We start from the raw sequence: 16,873 nt of genomic DNA, 5'->3' as shown, positions 1-16,873 counted from the left end.
ACAAACCGTCATGAGAGAGCGCCAGAATTCAAATAAACAATCCTCCGCCTATCTTTCACTTTTGTTTTTGTGGATCGTCTCATTCTATTTGTGACACTGTATGCTACAAAACCATGCTATTTTTTACTACCAAGATGCAGTTTTTTTTGTGTGTGTTATTCCATAACGGACACAAACAATACTGTCCCTGAAGAGCTGAAACGTAAAGAAAGGAATTATCATCCATATTACAATGTTATTGCTTTGTTGGACTAAACATGCTCCATGAGATGTCGTCAGTGGACCCTTACCTTCCTAACTAAACCAGGATTTACAGCTGTGGATGTGTTTATGACTCATTATTATGACAAATCTGGTATGTACTGCATTTTTATTCTTCATGTTTTGGTGGGTATTGCTTACACAAAATTAGCAAATACAATCTTTATAAGTTTACCATTGGAAAAACAGCAATCTGTCGTCGATGCTTGAGGCTTAGATCTTTATAATGATATATAGTTTGTCAAGATTAATTTTGTCCTGTTTCATTTAATCTATTCGTAAACATTGACATGTGCAAACAAGGACAGTTCAGTGCGCCCGCGTCCAGGTGCACGTTAACAGGTTAATTCTGATTCTGGCAAATTATCAGTGCTGGTCCTAATAGATCTTAGTGCTGCGTTTGACACTGTAGATCATAACATACTTCTAGAGAGACTAGAAAACTGGGTCAGGTTTTCTGGGATGGTAATCAAATGGTTCAGGTCATAATTAGAAGGGAGAGGTTATTATGTGAGTATAGAAGCGCTTAAGTCTAAGTGGACGTCCATGACATGCGGAGTCCCACAAGGCTCAATTCTTGCACTGCTCCTGTTTAGCGTGTATATGAAAGAACCAAATTGCCTATAACAGCTATGCAGATGACACCCAGATTTACCTAGCCTTATCTCCAAATGACTACAGCCCAATTGACTCCTTCTTCCAATGCACTGATGAAATTAACAATTGGATGGGCCAGAACTTTTTTCAGTTAAACAAAGAGAAACTGAAGTCTTTGGATTTGGAAACAAAGATTAAGTTTTCAAGGTGAATGCATACCTTAACTCTAGGGGTCTAACAACATAAAAATCAAGTCAGCAATCTTGGTGTGATCCTGAAGACAGACCTTAGTTTCAGTAGTCATGTCAAAGCAGTAACTAAATCAGCATACTATCATCTAAAAAACATTGCAAGAATTAGATGGTTTGATTTCAGTCAAGACTTGGAGAAACTTGTTCATTCCTTTATTGCCAGCAGGGTGGACGATTGTAATGGTCTCCTCACCAGCCTTCCCAAGAAGATCATTAGAACGCTGAAAAACACAAAACAGTAAATGGGCGTGACAATAGGTTTTGCTCTTTTGAACCACCATCTAGCATGTTTCTTTGCAAATGTGAACAAATGCAAAGTGAAAGTAAAGTCTATTGTCTGTGCATGAAAACAAACACAAAATAACACAATTGCATGAGAGAACAGGACCTTGACTGGACTGTTTGACTTCTCTGATTCTCTGCCACCCACCCTTGTGATCTTGCCCTCTGGAACTTTGATTGTTTGCTTGTTGCCCTGACTCCTAACTGGAATAGCTTCTGCCTCCGTCTTGCCTCTGACATTCCTACCGTTGTTGTTTGACCATAGCCTGTTGTTGACCTTGCTTTATAATAAAGTGCTGCAAATGGATCCACATGCTTCTGACCGATCATTACAAATACTATTAAAATTATTCATAAGTTGTTTGTTGTTGTGCACTTATAAACTTTTGCCAATAAAAGTCTAATTACACTGTTTTGTTTTCTTCACAGGCTGTGTGGATGTAATCTCACTGCTCAGACCTGTGAAAGTTTATCATCAGCTCTACAATCCTCATACTCTGTCCTGAGACAGCTGGACCTGAGTAACAATGACCTGCAGGATTCAGGAGTGAATCTGCTTTCTGATGGACTGAAGAGTCAAAACTCAAAGATGGAGATACTGAGGTTTGAGTTCCAAATACTTGATTCATTCTTTTGCAAGTTAATTACCAAAAAAAAAGGAAAACACACACTAAGACTTATTCTGTACACAGTTACTTTGTTTATCTTGTTCAGATTTTCCATATGTAATCTCACTGCTCAGTCTTATGGGAGTTTGTCATTAGTTTTACAATCATCAAACTCTGTCCTGAGAGAGCTGGATCTGAGTAACAATGACCTGCAGGATTCAGTAGTGAAGCTGAAGAGCTGACTGAAGAGTCAAAACTGTCAGATGGTGATACTGAGGTGTAAATAGTTCCTTTTCAGTCAGTCATTCTCAACGTCAGGCTGCTGAGATGATCATCTCGGAGCTGCAAAACGGGCTCCGCTACCTTAAGGGGGCGAAGTCCCGTTGCTGCTGACACGATCTGGGGCTCGTTCTGGCAGAACCACTTCCAGCAGTAGTGTGAGTGGTTTGAGGGTTACAGTGGTGGCAAACCCTGCAGGGAACCAACCCTCTGGGGACCATCACTCCTCCAGAACCTCCAATCCAGTGGAGCGACCCACTGAACGTGCTGGGCCCTATTCAATGAGCGTACCAGTGGACCTCCCCCCAACCAGATGTCGATCTCCTCATCGGAGGGAGAGCTCTCTGAGGAAGATTCGGCTGCGCTGCTGTCCTCTGGGATGGTGGCAATGCCTGAATCAGATCCAGAGATGTCAGCTATGCTTTCCCGGGCTGCTGAGAAGGTAGGGCTTGAGTGGAAAAATCCACCGCATCCCGAGCCTTCAAGGTTGGACGATTGGTTTCTTGGGGTGGCTCGTGCTGGTTCTCAGCATCGCACCTCTGTGCCTTTCTTCCCAGAAGTGCATGAAGAGCTCACCAGGTTGTGGATGGCACCTTTTACTGCCAGAAACCAGACTGTGTCTGGTCAGTATGAGGGACACTGACAAAGTGCTGTTTCTTAATGCCCCTGTGTCCCAGACCAGCCTCTTCGGAGACGCGGTCGAGAGCCTGGCCCAGCAGCTCTCGGCTGCACAGAAACAGACTGAGGTGGTTCATAGCTCTCTGTCCCGGTGGGCAGCTGCTGCCTCCATTCATCCACCGGTCACAGTGCCCCAGCCTGCTCGTCGTTGAGGGTGGCCCCCTACGTCTACTCCTGCGCCATGGAGCTAGGCATAGACAGGCCGCCCCACCCATCCAGGCCCCAGTCAAACCTGGCGGTGAGCGGAAGAGTGAGAGAGGTCAGCGCTACCCAGCCTGTCTCGCTGGCTTCTGTGGACCATCAGCCTCGACTATGCGATTCAGTTCGCCTGGCGTCCCCCCAAGTTCAGCAGTATCCGCTTCACTACAGTGAAAGCGGCCAATGCCCTTGTTCTGCAGGCAGAAATCGCAGTCCTACTGGTGAAGGCCGCGATACAACCGGTCCCTCCAGCCGATATGAGGTAAGAGTTTTACAGCCCTTACTTCATTGTACCCAAGAAAGGCGGTGGGTTATGACCAATATTGGATCTGCGAGTTACAGCCGATGAGCTGTCTCGAGCAATGCTCCCAGGAAAATGGCGACTCCATCCCCAGATGATCCAGATGATTTGGAGACGTTTCGGAGTTGCTCAGGTAGACCTGTTTTCTTCTCCAGAGACCTCTCACTGCCAGTTGTATTGCCAGAGAACATTCGGCATGGACTCACTGGCACTCAGCTATGCAAATATGCATTTCCCCCAGTGACCCTTCTTGCACAGACACTGTGCAAAGTCTATGAGGATGAGGAGCAAGTCTTACTAGTGGCACCGTATTGCCCACTCGGACCTGGTTCCCCGAACTAGTGCTCCTCGCGACAGCCCCTACTTGACCGATTCCTCTGAGGAAGGATCTACTGACTCAGACATGGAGCACCGTTTGGCACCCACATCCAGACCTTTGGAAACTCCATGTCTGGTCCCTGGATGGGATGTGGAGGTACCCCAGGAGGTAGTGAACACCATTACTTCAGCGAGAGCACCGTCCACGAGACACGCTTATGCCTTGAAATGGAACCTATTCATCAAGTGGTGTTCTTCTCGCAGAGAGGACCCCCGGAGATTCCCGATTGCGGTTTTGCTTTCCTTTCTGCATCAAGGGCTGGAGCAAAGGCTGTCTCCTCTTTCCACCCTCAAAGTCCAGGTAGCTGCTATTGCTGCATACCATGACCCCGTGAATGGGAAGTCTCTGGGTAAGCATGACGTCGTCATGAGGTTCCTTAGAGGAGCCAGGAGGTTAAATTCTTTTCTTCCCCCCTCTTGGGACCTGACTCTAGTGCTGAAATCAATACAGCAGGGCCCATTCAAGCCTTTGCATTCAGTTGAGCTAAAGTTTCTTTCATTGAAAACTCTGCTCCTGCTTGCACTGGCCTCCATCAAGAGGGTAGGGTACCTGCACGAGTTTTCAGTCGACGATTCTTGCCTAGAGTTTTGGGCGGCTGACTCCCAGGTAATCCTGAGGCCCCAGCCCTGGCCCAGCTATGTGCCCAAGGTTCCCACTACACCCTTCAAAGACCAAGTGGTGAACCTGCAAGCGCTGCCCCTGGAGGAGGCAGACCCAGCCCTGGCTTTGCTCTGTCCCATCCAAGCATTGAGATGCTATGTAGAGTGGACAAAAAGCTTCAGGACCTCAGACCAGCTCTTTGTCTGTTATGGAGGCTGGCAGAAGGGGAATGCCATCTCTAAGCAGAGGATGGCCCACTGGATTGTGGATGCCATCACCCTGGCTTATCAGGCACAGGGTGTGCCCTGCCTGCACAGGTTGCGAGCTCACCCTGTTAGAAGTGTTGCATCCTCCTGGGCATTGGCTCGTGGTGCCTCGCTGACAAATATTTGTAGAGCTGCGGGCTGGGCGACACCCAACACATTCGCTAGATTCTATAGCCTTTGTGTAGAGCCGGTATCCTCCTGTGTTCTCACCTCAAACAGGTAGTGGCACTGAGAGGCCCTGTTTAGTGTCAGCTTGCTAAAACTGCTCCAGAGTGTCCGAACTGTAGACCTTGTTGAGATCCTCCATCACCCTTGGCAGCTGGACGCGGCGGAACGTCCGGCACCAGGCTTTCACGATAAATCTGTGAGAACCGTAAGGCTGGGTTCCATATTGAGACCTAAGTGGTACTCATATGTGTAAAGTCCACGGTATAGCCCTAGAGCCTGTGTTTCCCTGGCAGACTTCTGCCTTCCCAAGAGGGTTACAATCACCTCCAACTTCTCCATATACACCTAAACGGATGCTATATGTGTATTTGCTTCTGAAAACTCCTACGGGAAGGATGGGCCTTCCGCAGCATCCCTGTTCCAAGTGGAAGTATTAATAGAAATGTCTTCAAATTTTGTTTTTGACTCATGTTCTTGCATTCTATTGAGAGCAGATGCAACATTGGTAAAATTTGTTAATAATTTTATGGAAAATGTTTTGGTGACGGACGGTAATCCTTGTTCCCTGAAGAAGGGAACAGAGACATCATGTCGGTGACCGACGAATTGGGATATCGCTTCGATAGACCACTCTACTTCGAGTGTAAACTAAACGAGCCGCTGGGTCACCGGCTCGGCTACTCAGCGAAAACCTGGTATGCATTACACCTGCTGCCTTATTACACTCACACTGTTATCAGCCGCAGCTGGATGTAATAATTGCAAAATAATTAACAAATACTACCAATGTTGCATCTGCTTTCAGTAGAATGCAAGAACATGAGTCAAAAACACAATTTTAAGACATTTTTATTAGTACTTACACAGTTGTCTGTAGATGTGAATTGTACTAAGATTGAAATGGCCTGAAACGATTACTAAACAAACTACAAAACTTATGCATTTTCAAAGATAGCTATTGACAGCACTAAACAAGCTAGCACCATCTAGTGAATGTGTGCAGGACACCTTTAGCATCTTAGCTAGGGTCCAAAATTAACACGGCTATGGCAAGTATATGAAAAGGGTGTTACTTGCCGGATGTCCGGTGACTTTTTATAAATTCTAACAATGCATGGTTGTGAGAATGTCATAAGACTTTAGGGATGTACTGGCCATCAGGAGTACCGGGACATTCCCAGTGGGCCGGATGAGTAGTGGGCCGATCGCGGAAGCGAAGGACCTCCCCCATATCAGTTGCTGTTTTTAAAATACAGCGCATGTGAAACTGCAAAAAGCAAATACTACAAAAGTGTGAAGCATCTCTACCCGATGTATCCGCCAGCAGTGTATAAAAGCAGGATCAGTCATCTGCACAGCGCTGAAGAAGGTGCGCTGCACTTCTGACACAATGGGCCCTATTTTAACGATCTAAGCGCATGGTCTAAAGCACACAGCGCAGGTGCACTTAGGGTGTGTCCGAATCCACTTTTGCTAGTTTAACAACAGGAAAAATGGTCAGCTTGCCTGGCGCATGGTCTAAAAGGGTTGTCCATATTCTCTTAATAAGTAATTGGTTTATTGCACGTTATGGCCAAAACACACCCTTCAGAGTCTCATCTTGCATTCCTTTTAAGAGCCAGTCGCGCTCATGCCATGGTGGATTTGCTATTTAAACTGCGGAATTTGCAAGAGCAAAGACTGAACACGCCAGAAAGGAAACAGATGCTTGTGCGCGAGCAAATAGGTAGCCTAATTCTGATACATGCAATGACTGTCCATTATGACATGTAGTCATTTTTATATTTATGTAGCTTACACCAGGGGTTTTCAACCTTTTAGGAAATTAGACCCAGTTTGTCTAATTTCACTCGCACCTGAATTAAACGTTTTCAGAGGTTATCATTATGCACTTTTACAAAGTAATCTCAAAACAGATTTGTGCAGGCCCTTTCCTTGATTTTTTTATTGTTGTATTTTTGTTTTAACATAAACTAGTTATTGTAGCTACTTTGTTTTACTATATCTCTTTTTTATTTTGTTCTTTTCTTTGCACATAAGCTACTTTGTTAACATTGTTTTAAAAGGTACTATAAATAAAGCTTTAACCAATCAGACCTCCACAACTGAGCATTGAAAATACTACGTGAAATATTATTGGCTGAGTGAACTGAGCCTGGAATTATTTTGATAATCAAAGATGGCTCTTTTAATTTCTTTCCAGTTTAATAATATTTAGCTATGTTAATGAAACAGAAATGGCTAGGAATTGGGTGCTTGGATGATTTGTACATAACCTCTGTCCAACTGGTTGGTCTCTGACCAATTTATCTAAAACAACATATTATAGTCTATGGCCCTAAAGACTTTATATAAAACATCAATGTTATGTTATAATATGTCAGATAGATAGCTCAACCGAATTTAAAATCATTGCAATAAATTCTCAGTTGGTATGATGGCAATAATAAGTAACAACTCCTCAAATCAACAACAAATATATGTAAATGATGCAAGATATAACAATAAATGCTCTAATAGCATCGCTGTTTGGACATTTATTGGGAGATTTAATTCATTTATTTATTTTTTAAATCCAGTGTTTGTTTTCAATTCAGATTTTTTTTCCATGAAAATCCACTTAATATTAGCTATACATTCAATGGCACTCTTCTTTTAAACAGTTAATATACAGTTATATGATAGTTACATGCAATTACATTGTCTGCAAATGCCATAACATTACTACATTATATTCTATGGGTTTAATGCAAATATGAACATCTCATAGTTAATTAAAAGTTATTTTTGGTCTCCAAATCTTAAGTATATGTTTAGGGAATAGTGCATCTGACCCTTATATATATTTATATATATCTTAAATCAGCAATATATATATATATATAATTTCTAATACTATTAAATAGTAAAGAAATTACAGATCCATCTTTGAAATCTGATTGGTTGATAACTTTTGACAACATTTAATTCAGGTGAGAAAAGAATTAATATCTACAGCTCATGAGCACAGAGAGATTTGTGAGTGCACAAGGACACAGTTTGAGCGAGAGGAGAGACAAATTTTTAGTGCACGCACTGTTTTCGGGCGAGAGCAGCATATATCTGAGCGCACATCCGGTTTTGTGTGAGAGCAAAGAAAATCCGCACGTGAGCACAGAGATTTGCACTCACGCATTGTATTAATGTGCTTTCACACAACAATAATGTGATCTTGACATTTGTCAGTAAAATAACGACTTAAGAAATGCTTTATCACAGCACGTGAGTACCGCATTGAGATGTCTTGGGCTTAAATGACTTAAAATGACTTTAGTGTTTAAACAGACAAGATGTAAAACACGTAAGAATGAAAAACTTTCTTGAGGAAGCAGCACTGGCCTGATCGTTAAGACCGTTTTTGGGTGGCTAAGTTGACAGATAGGGAGGCTGAAACCCACCTAAAAAGGGTTTAGAACCACCCCTGGTATAGCGTGCATAATTATACTGAAACATAAATATGTAGCCAGTTTACCTGATTCAGTGTGATGGCTGAGCGTGTTTTTGAGATAACAACATGACAATCCGTGGTTGGATTTCTGACACGGCTAACCGTAAATCATCTTACACTGTCAATAAGTGTGACTGATACTCGAGCCAACTCTGCTCTAACTTTCAACTAGCAGTGGGAGTCAGATTGCCCCCTAGTGGATGGCTAAAGATTTGCTAACTCATATTCATATATCCTCAAGGGAATGTCTGAATTAACTGATGTTTGCGCCCCCCTTGATAGGTGCCGGCGCCCCCACAGGTTGAAAACCCCTGGCCTACACAATAATAATCTTTTACTAATCCTTTCATTTCTAATATTTGACATGTCTGTGTGCTGCTGCGCGTCCCTGTGGGTGTAATAAAAAGAATGTACTTGTGTTGTGGACCACCTATAGGTGCATATCACTAATGAGTTATTTAAATAACAAAAAAAATATGCGCCATTGACTTTAGACCAGGTTTTAGTTTCGTGGTTGACCGAGAGTTTTTTTGACAGCTGATGCCAATATCTTGGAAAACAGGGTGACGATATAAAGCTGATATAATTGTATTTATTTTAATTAATATTCAAGAAATTTGAAATCATTTGAAAATGGATTAAAAATAAATTTGTAAAATAAACATACTTATACTTAAGTGACAAAGTATTTTCCACAAATAAATAAATATTTAATACAAATCTAATTGAAAAGGAAGTAAACTGTAACCATCAGAACAAAGTTTGGGTGCATTGGGAATCATATTTTTTCAAATAAGTCCAAGGCAACAATCATTTTACATACAGCACACAGTGAAAATATGAGAGTGGGCAAATGCATAAAGCGCAGCATAATTTGAAATCACAAATTTAATGTTTCAGTGTTTCAAAGCATTCAATTTGCACAGGCCGAAAGTCACGCAGAGAACATGCGATCATGCAGGTCACATGCACACTTCACAAGATCTCACAACTGGATTTGACTAAGTTTTGCAAGGTTTGTGAAATTACATTTTCATTAGCCATTCAAAGATTTGTTTAAATTATGTAAATGCGTATTTGCTGAATGCTGACGGCAAATGAGAAAGTATTATAATGTTTGTCTTTCTATCAATAATAATAAAAAAAGTAATCATAATAATATTTTTTTAACATTTTAATTCCTTTGTTTAACAGTTCTATCGGATTAGACTGACATCTATCCGTATTAGACAGAACTGTTAACGACCACGGCAAACAAGAGGGAGAATTTGAGCACTGTATGCTCAGGCGCTGCTGCTCTCAGCACCGTCAAAATAAATGTCTGGCATGCCATCAAAATTAAAGTCCAACCTCGAACGCATCGGCCAAACAGAAAAACTTCATGCCCGATGCCGATATTTGAAAAATGCCAAATATCGGCCGATATATCTGCCTTGGCGATATATCGGTCAACAACTATTTTAGTTGGTCAATGTCGCAGTCTATTTCAGATGCCTCAAAATAGCAATGCGCCAACAATGCACCTAAACACACCTCATTTTTAGACCAGCATGCCCATGAGCGCACAAATGGACACAAATGCATTTGCTATTTAAACAACATGGCACAGGACATGAAAATGATAACTGCATCGTCCTAAAAATAGCAAAAAACACTTGCATCATGCCTGGCGCGTCAGGTGTATAATATGGCCTAATGTAAAGTGATAAACAGCAGTTGCTTGATCCATTCAGATGTGACACAAAATTGTGTTATACAGTCGTGTGATATGAGAACATTAAATGTAGTGATGCCGGGGGAAAACGGCCACAACTATGTAAACTGCATGACGAGGTAAATTACATAATTACTTGCCAATTCAGTACCATAGTCATTATCTTGCAGTTATTAACACTGTACAAATAGTCTATTGTGTTTTGGCTGAATGTGTTTATTATATTTATTATGTTAGCCTACTGTTATTACTTATTTTAAATATTGGGAAACTGGGGAAGTTGTTTTTGTAGTTTCTACGTTTATTTATAAAAAAAAATTAAAACAAATTTCATAGTTTGTTATTATTATTTATTTTAAAAACCATATGGTAATGAGGACCATGGTTTTACTTGTGGTGACCACCATCTTACTAATACTAGTCAGTTAAACTCTGGATTCTATTAACTAAATTTCATTAGGGCAAAAGATAATTTAACAGAATGACTTTAATAGGTTCTTTCTCTTTAAATGTTTAGTTCTAATTAATTTTAATTGAAGTAAAATGTTAATTCACTTAGAGCCTGATTAAAGATAAATAGTTTCTTATATAAATTAGGTGTTAACTATTTACAAATGTTAAAGTTCTTAAAGGGATAGTTAAGAATTAAAGAATTAAAATGGTCATCTTTTACTCACCATCATGTCATTCCAAATTTCAAGAAATTCAAGAAATTTTATACAGTATACAAACAGTAGAATACAGTAGAGATCAAGGGTAACCAAAGTGGTTTAATAACATTCTACAAATTATCTTCTTTTGTGTTGCACAGAAGAAAGTCATACAGGTTTGGAATGACATGAGGACGAGGAAATTATGACAGAATTTAATAGCAGTAAATATTCTACATTCTAGCTCAAAATCATTGCTTTACTGTCAAGTTCCTTTCTATCTGACAAAAATGCATTAAGTTCATTATTAATAATTCAGTAACATCTATCATTATTTGTTTCTGTCCAGTTTTATTAATTCATTTATTTACTCCAATTTAAGGCCCTATAACCCAACAAAACATTCATGAGGAACTTGTTGGCCGGATGGGCCGTATTTGTCCAGGGCCGAATTTTATCCCCAGTCCAGCCCTGTATGACTTAGTGTATTTATCAGATTGTTGTGAAGGATGTGAATATAGATCAGAAGGTTATGATGTAATTATAGAAATGTATACATATAAGAGTGAAGTGTAACACTGTATTCACTGAAACACAAGAAACTCAAGTCTCACAGTGATTCAGTTTGCAGTAAATGCTGCTCCACATGAACTCGTCACTGCCAGGGCTATGAATTTGAAATTTAAAATGAAGATTGTTTATAAATCCGTTGAAGTACCAAGAAGCTTTAAGGTTGTTAAGGGTTTTCTAAAATATAAGTTATTTTATATTTTATATAAAAATTATAAAAGCTCCTTTTTTTTAAAGATTCAGAGCAAAGATATTGAGAAAATCCATACGAATTAGTATTGTAATTTTACTGTGTTCCTGTAACTCAAGTGGTAGAGCATTGCGTTAACAAGCGCAAGGTTGGGGGTTCGATTCCCTGTTCGATTATTTGGTTTGGATAAAAGCGTCTGCTAAATGCATAAATTGAATTAAATTTTAATTTTAATTTAATTTACTGTAAATGTGTGTGTATATATATATATATATATATTGTTTGGTTTGGATAAAAGCGTATATATAAATTGAATTAAATTTTAATTTTAATTTAATTTACTGTAAATGTGTGTGTATATTTTATTTATATATATTATGTACACATTTACTCCTTTGAATAATGTGTGGAAGTTGAATACTTTGTGTCACTGGACATTACTGATATTACTTTACTGTTTGCTGTTTCTGTAAACTGTAAAGCCCTGCCTTCTTGATTTGAATTGGCCATCTCAATAATTTTGACCTTGAAGAGCTCAATAATCATATCTGATTATTGGTGAGGACATGTGCTGCTCAATGTCTGTTGTGTTTACAGCCCTGGATCAAAGTGAAATTAACAATGTTTTCAATTTGCAGCCATTTAGATTAAAAATGCTGCTCTCATGAATGGAGTTTAAGAACAAATATGACTTCAAATAATTATCCAGAAGTTAAAAATATTAATGGACAATTGCAGCCAGAAGGGATGCTTGAACCAGCTTGACCAGTTGTTATAGTCACGATGACAGGTTCTGTTTTTTTTTATCATAAATTTATGTAAAATAACTGTTGCAATGCTACAAAGCAAATAACTTTTCAACACAACAAAAATGGCAAAGTACATTGAGAGATTTGCAAGATTTAGAAGTCATTACTATTACAAATAAACACAACTATTTTTCAAAAATATTTTCTCCTGTCCACTGCTACAGTTATCACTTAGCACGGAAAAAAAAACATTTACTTAAATTCTGAATGAATTAAATGTAGCCTAGAAAGCATGAAAATTTGGATTCCTTTATAAGCTGTAACTTAAGTTCATCGCGATTTAACAAAGTTCAATCAAAATCAACGAAGCTCGACATTGCACAAAGAATCTCTCATTTACATTCTTTTGTTTATTATGTCTACACATTGTCAAATGACAGGATTTGTGAGCATGCAGTTTTAGTGGTTAGTACATTCTAATTTGAAAGCAGTGGTCAGGCATAAGTGTTTAAGAAATCAACAGATACATATCTGTAATTGGCTATGTTGCTCAATGTAAAAAAAAAAACATGTTGTAAATAGAAACTTTTGACTGTCTCAAGAGTGCAAACACAAATACACACTTGACAGGTTGCCAAATCGGTTTTGCCAATATCTTTTTACTAGAGGTTTAACTGAAGGTGCATTTTTACTAATAACAACAATTATGAATGAACAATTGTAAATGTAGCACTCTGTAATAATTTCCTACTAGTAGCAATTATAGTTAGAACGCTAGTTACATTTTTATTAGTCATGTCTTCACTGATTTCCTTTCATTTTTAATAATAGAGTTCTAAAATTGAATTCCGTAGTAACTAGGGCTGCAACATTACAATTTAAGGATTTGATCAATTATACAGCCGTTAATATGGCTGTTTGCTTTGTTTTCTTCACAGGCTGTGTGGCTGTAATCTCACTGCTCAGTCCTGTGAAAATGTGTCTTCAGCTCTACAATCCTCAAACTCTGTCCTGAGAGAACTGGATCTGAGTAACAATGACCTGCAGGATCCAGGAGTGAAACTTCTTTCTGATGGACTGAAGAATCCAAAGTGTCAGCTGGAGATACTGAGGTAAATGGTTTTCCATAAAGTAATTAACAAATTGCTACCACAATAAACTACCATTTGAATTTTGTCAACAAAATTAGTTTTTTTTTTCAGCGCTTTGAGATCTACATTTAAAGGCGCTATAGAAAATAAAGTTTTTTATTATTATTATTATTATAAATGCTGCATCTGTAGTGAGTATAATTTCAGACTAGAGACTAGAGACAAAAACAACATTTGCAAGCATTTTTTATACAGATATCATATTTATACAGTTGTCTGTAGGTACAGATGTCTTGATTGTACTAAGATTAAAATGGCCTAAACAAAGTGCAAAACTGCTGCATTTTCAAAGATACCTTCTGACAGAACTGAACAAGCTTGCACTATCTAGCGGCACCTTTAGCATCTTAGCTAGTGTCCAAAATTGACATGGCTCTGGCGAAAAATATGATAAGGTTGTTACTTGCTGGATTGCAGGTAACTTTTTTTTTTATCAATTCTAACTATGCATGGTTGTGGGAATGTCATATGGCTTAGTCTGAAGTGTGATTATTAGATTGTTGTGAAGGTTGTGAATGTAGATCAGAAGGTTGTGATGTAATTATAGAAATGTATGTATATATTGTCATGAATCTGGTCACTGAACTTCCGTTAATTCAACACCAGAGGTCATCATCCACAACACAGACTCTCACACTGCACAGTACACCCTGGACTACATTTCCCATGCTCCATTGCACTAATCACATTCCCCTGAAAACGATCACACACACTGCCACCAATTACACACACACAGCACAATCAGACACGCTTTATAAGCATTGGACTTCCTCTCACATACTGCTGAGTATTGTTCTGCATAAATCCCTCTCCTAGCGATAGCTGCATACAAAAGCCTTTCCGTGTTAGTTCTCTTAGTCTTGTCTTAGTTTCTAGTTTTCATAGTCTTGTTTCAGTTTCTTGTTTTCATAGTCTTGTTTCAGTTTATAGTTTTCGTAGTCTAGTCTTTTTCTTGCCTTGCACTGTTAATCGTGTTTTGACCCTTTTGCTCTGGTTACTGGATTACAACTCTTGCTCAGCCCTCTGGACATTGTTAGCTCATCGAAGACCCACACTTGCCCTAGGATTATTCTTGTGTCTTGCCCTCTATATACCTGTTTGCCAGTGTTTGACCCATGTCTGTTTTGACCACGTCTCTGTCTAATAAAAGCTCGTACATAGTTCTGCTTGTCTCACTACTCGTCAGCCCCGTTACATATATACAGTAGTGGCCAGCCAAAATGCCTATTACCGCCGCATGTACCGCCGCTGCAGGGCCACGGCGTTAACTGCAAATCAGTCGCTTGTTGTAGTACGAAACTACCGCCAGGTGGCACAAAGGGACAGTTGCAAACTGACTGAAATTTATATTTTGTTTTGTAAACAGATATCAAATTACGAAATAAAATTCTAACATTCTAATATAACATTATAACATCCTTAAAAATCTGAAAATTAATTTAAAATTAATTTTTAGAAAGTTAATTTCAAAACGTGTGATAGTTGTAGGCTGCAGCCTAACCCATCAAAAATGTAAAAAACAAAAAATTACATAAAGGCTCTTAATGCATGTTATGGTTATTAGGAATGTTATAAAAAAACATTAAAACTACAAATTTCCTTATGTTGAATTAAGGGGCTGTCATTTCAATCTAAGGTTTTGAACGAAAGATCCTGACGTTGGTCATTCGTCCTCTCTATACAAGGCTGCACGTTCATGACATGCTATTCGCGTCGCAATTTACTCTGACTCACCCATAAAAAAAAATAAAAAAAAAGTTGTAAGAAATAGTAAATTATTACTATATTACTTGTGTCATAGTAAAATTCATGCTATTTTTTTGATCATTTGACCAGCTATCTGCCCAATCAGGTATCTAGGTGACAGTTTATAGTTCTTGAGAGTATAGTACCTCTCATTGCATGGCACAGTGTAGAGCGCACCTAACTCCACACTGACTGCACCTGTACTGTCTGCCGGCGGCCCTTAGAGTGTGCGCGATCAGCAACAGCTCTCCTATGGACACTATGACCACGTTCGCCCCTGCCACCCTCGTCCCGATTGTTTGTGCTTCGTGAACACTCTCGCCTTGCACAGTGGCACCATTGCACTGCAAAGATGTACCGGGAGAAGCATGACTATTAGACGACCGTTCGTCATTTCCAAAAGGCAAATATTCCACTTAAAAGTCAGAATCGGCGAATAACATTTGCAACACATCCTAACAGTACTTTTTATTAACCATTTGGTGATTTTCTCTCACAAATCTCACCATTTACTTGCATGCTATGAACTGAACTGCTTCCACATCAATGACACGAGAGCTCACTTGTTCTGCTTTTTTCTCAAAACACTTTGAATAGGAACATGAGTAATGTTGGTCTAGAATCAAAGTACTACACGTCTGCCATCTAGTGGTAGGGAATACAAATGAGATATTACACCATATTAGGAACTACAGTCTATTTTATTAAGTATGACATCTTGTCGCAATTTTGTGACTTTGGCACATAGAGGGTTAAGAAATAATAATAATAATAAAAATAATAATACTGATAATAATACGATTTAGAAAACAGAGTCTGGGCATGCGGGAGATTGGGGGAATCTCTAAAATGTAAATTTAAAATAAAAATGATTATACAACAAAATACAACTTAAGAATTTTCTAATTTAATTAGAAACAACCCCTGATCCACAACATTTATTTCCAAATGCATAAATCTGGTATAGACCTGCACGGGCCTCAGACCTCGGCTCTATAGCAGCCCTTGGCCGACAGTGTATTCTCGACTGGAGTCTGTGTCTTTTTTTCTCTCTTTTTTTCTTCATAATTACACTGCTGTTGTAGCCATTACAATAGGTCAGTTAAATTTTTTGTATAACATGTCTTTATTGCGTTTTTACAAAGTTTTCCAAAAAACAACATCCTTCCCCACACCTAACTCCAGACAGGTTAAAAAGTAAAATGTTTTAATATATATGTAAAATAATAAAAAAAACAATCCATAACTTCACACATCTAAGGCATCTTCAATATCTCCAAGTCCAAAAACACCTCCCAAATATCAAAAAAATTCAAAGGCTTTCTTTCTTATTACATATGTAAGTTTTTCAGCCATAGTCCAATGGAAGGGCAATTAGTATTTTTCCAGCACAAGGCAATAGAACGTCTTGCTTGTAATAGATACAAATCCACCAACCTTCTTTCTTTAGTGGACAAAGAGCAATCATCTTCATACATACTAAATACACATAATACAGGACTTGGAGGAACTGGAGAGGAAATAAATTGAGTAACATATTGAGTCACCCCAACCCAAAATTCTGCACCTCCTTACATTCCCACACACAATGGAAAAAAGTACCTTGAAGCTTATTGCATTTAAAAACACAGATCAGGTATATTAGGGTTAAATTTATTTAATCTTACAGGGGTTATATAATTCATATTACCCACTTGTTGTAGAGCCTTAACTGAGAGTTCAAAGTTTGTGTTTGTGCATTTAAACAA

At 38.9% G+C, this 16,873-nt stretch overlaps 1 protein-coding gene across 1 annotated transcript in view; it reads left to right on the top strand.

Annotated features, from left to right (window-relative positions):
- Positions 1 to 16,873, top strand: part of LOC109044973 (NACHT, LRR and PYD domains-containing protein 3-like) — an 81,325-nt gene that overhangs the window by 37,553 nt on the left and 26,899 nt on the right. Inside the window, exons 6-7 of the mRNA XM_042723001.1 lie at positions 1,821 to 1,994; positions 13,167 to 13,340. Of these exons, the coding sequence (XP_042578935.1) occupies positions 1,821 to 1,994; positions 13,167 to 13,340 (348 nt within the window). The remainder of the gene's footprint in view (positions 1 to 1,820; positions 1,995 to 13,166; positions 13,341 to 16,873) is intronic.

Source organism: Cyprinus carpio, chromosome B4, assembly GCF_018340385.1.
Source record: "Cyprinus carpio isolate SPL01 chromosome B4, ASM1834038v1, whole genome shotgun sequence".
Lineage (NCBI taxonomy): Eukaryota > Metazoa > Chordata > Actinopteri > Cypriniformes > Cyprinidae > Cyprinus > Cyprinus carpio.
This window is presented reverse-complemented; position numbering and strand designations above follow the sequence as displayed.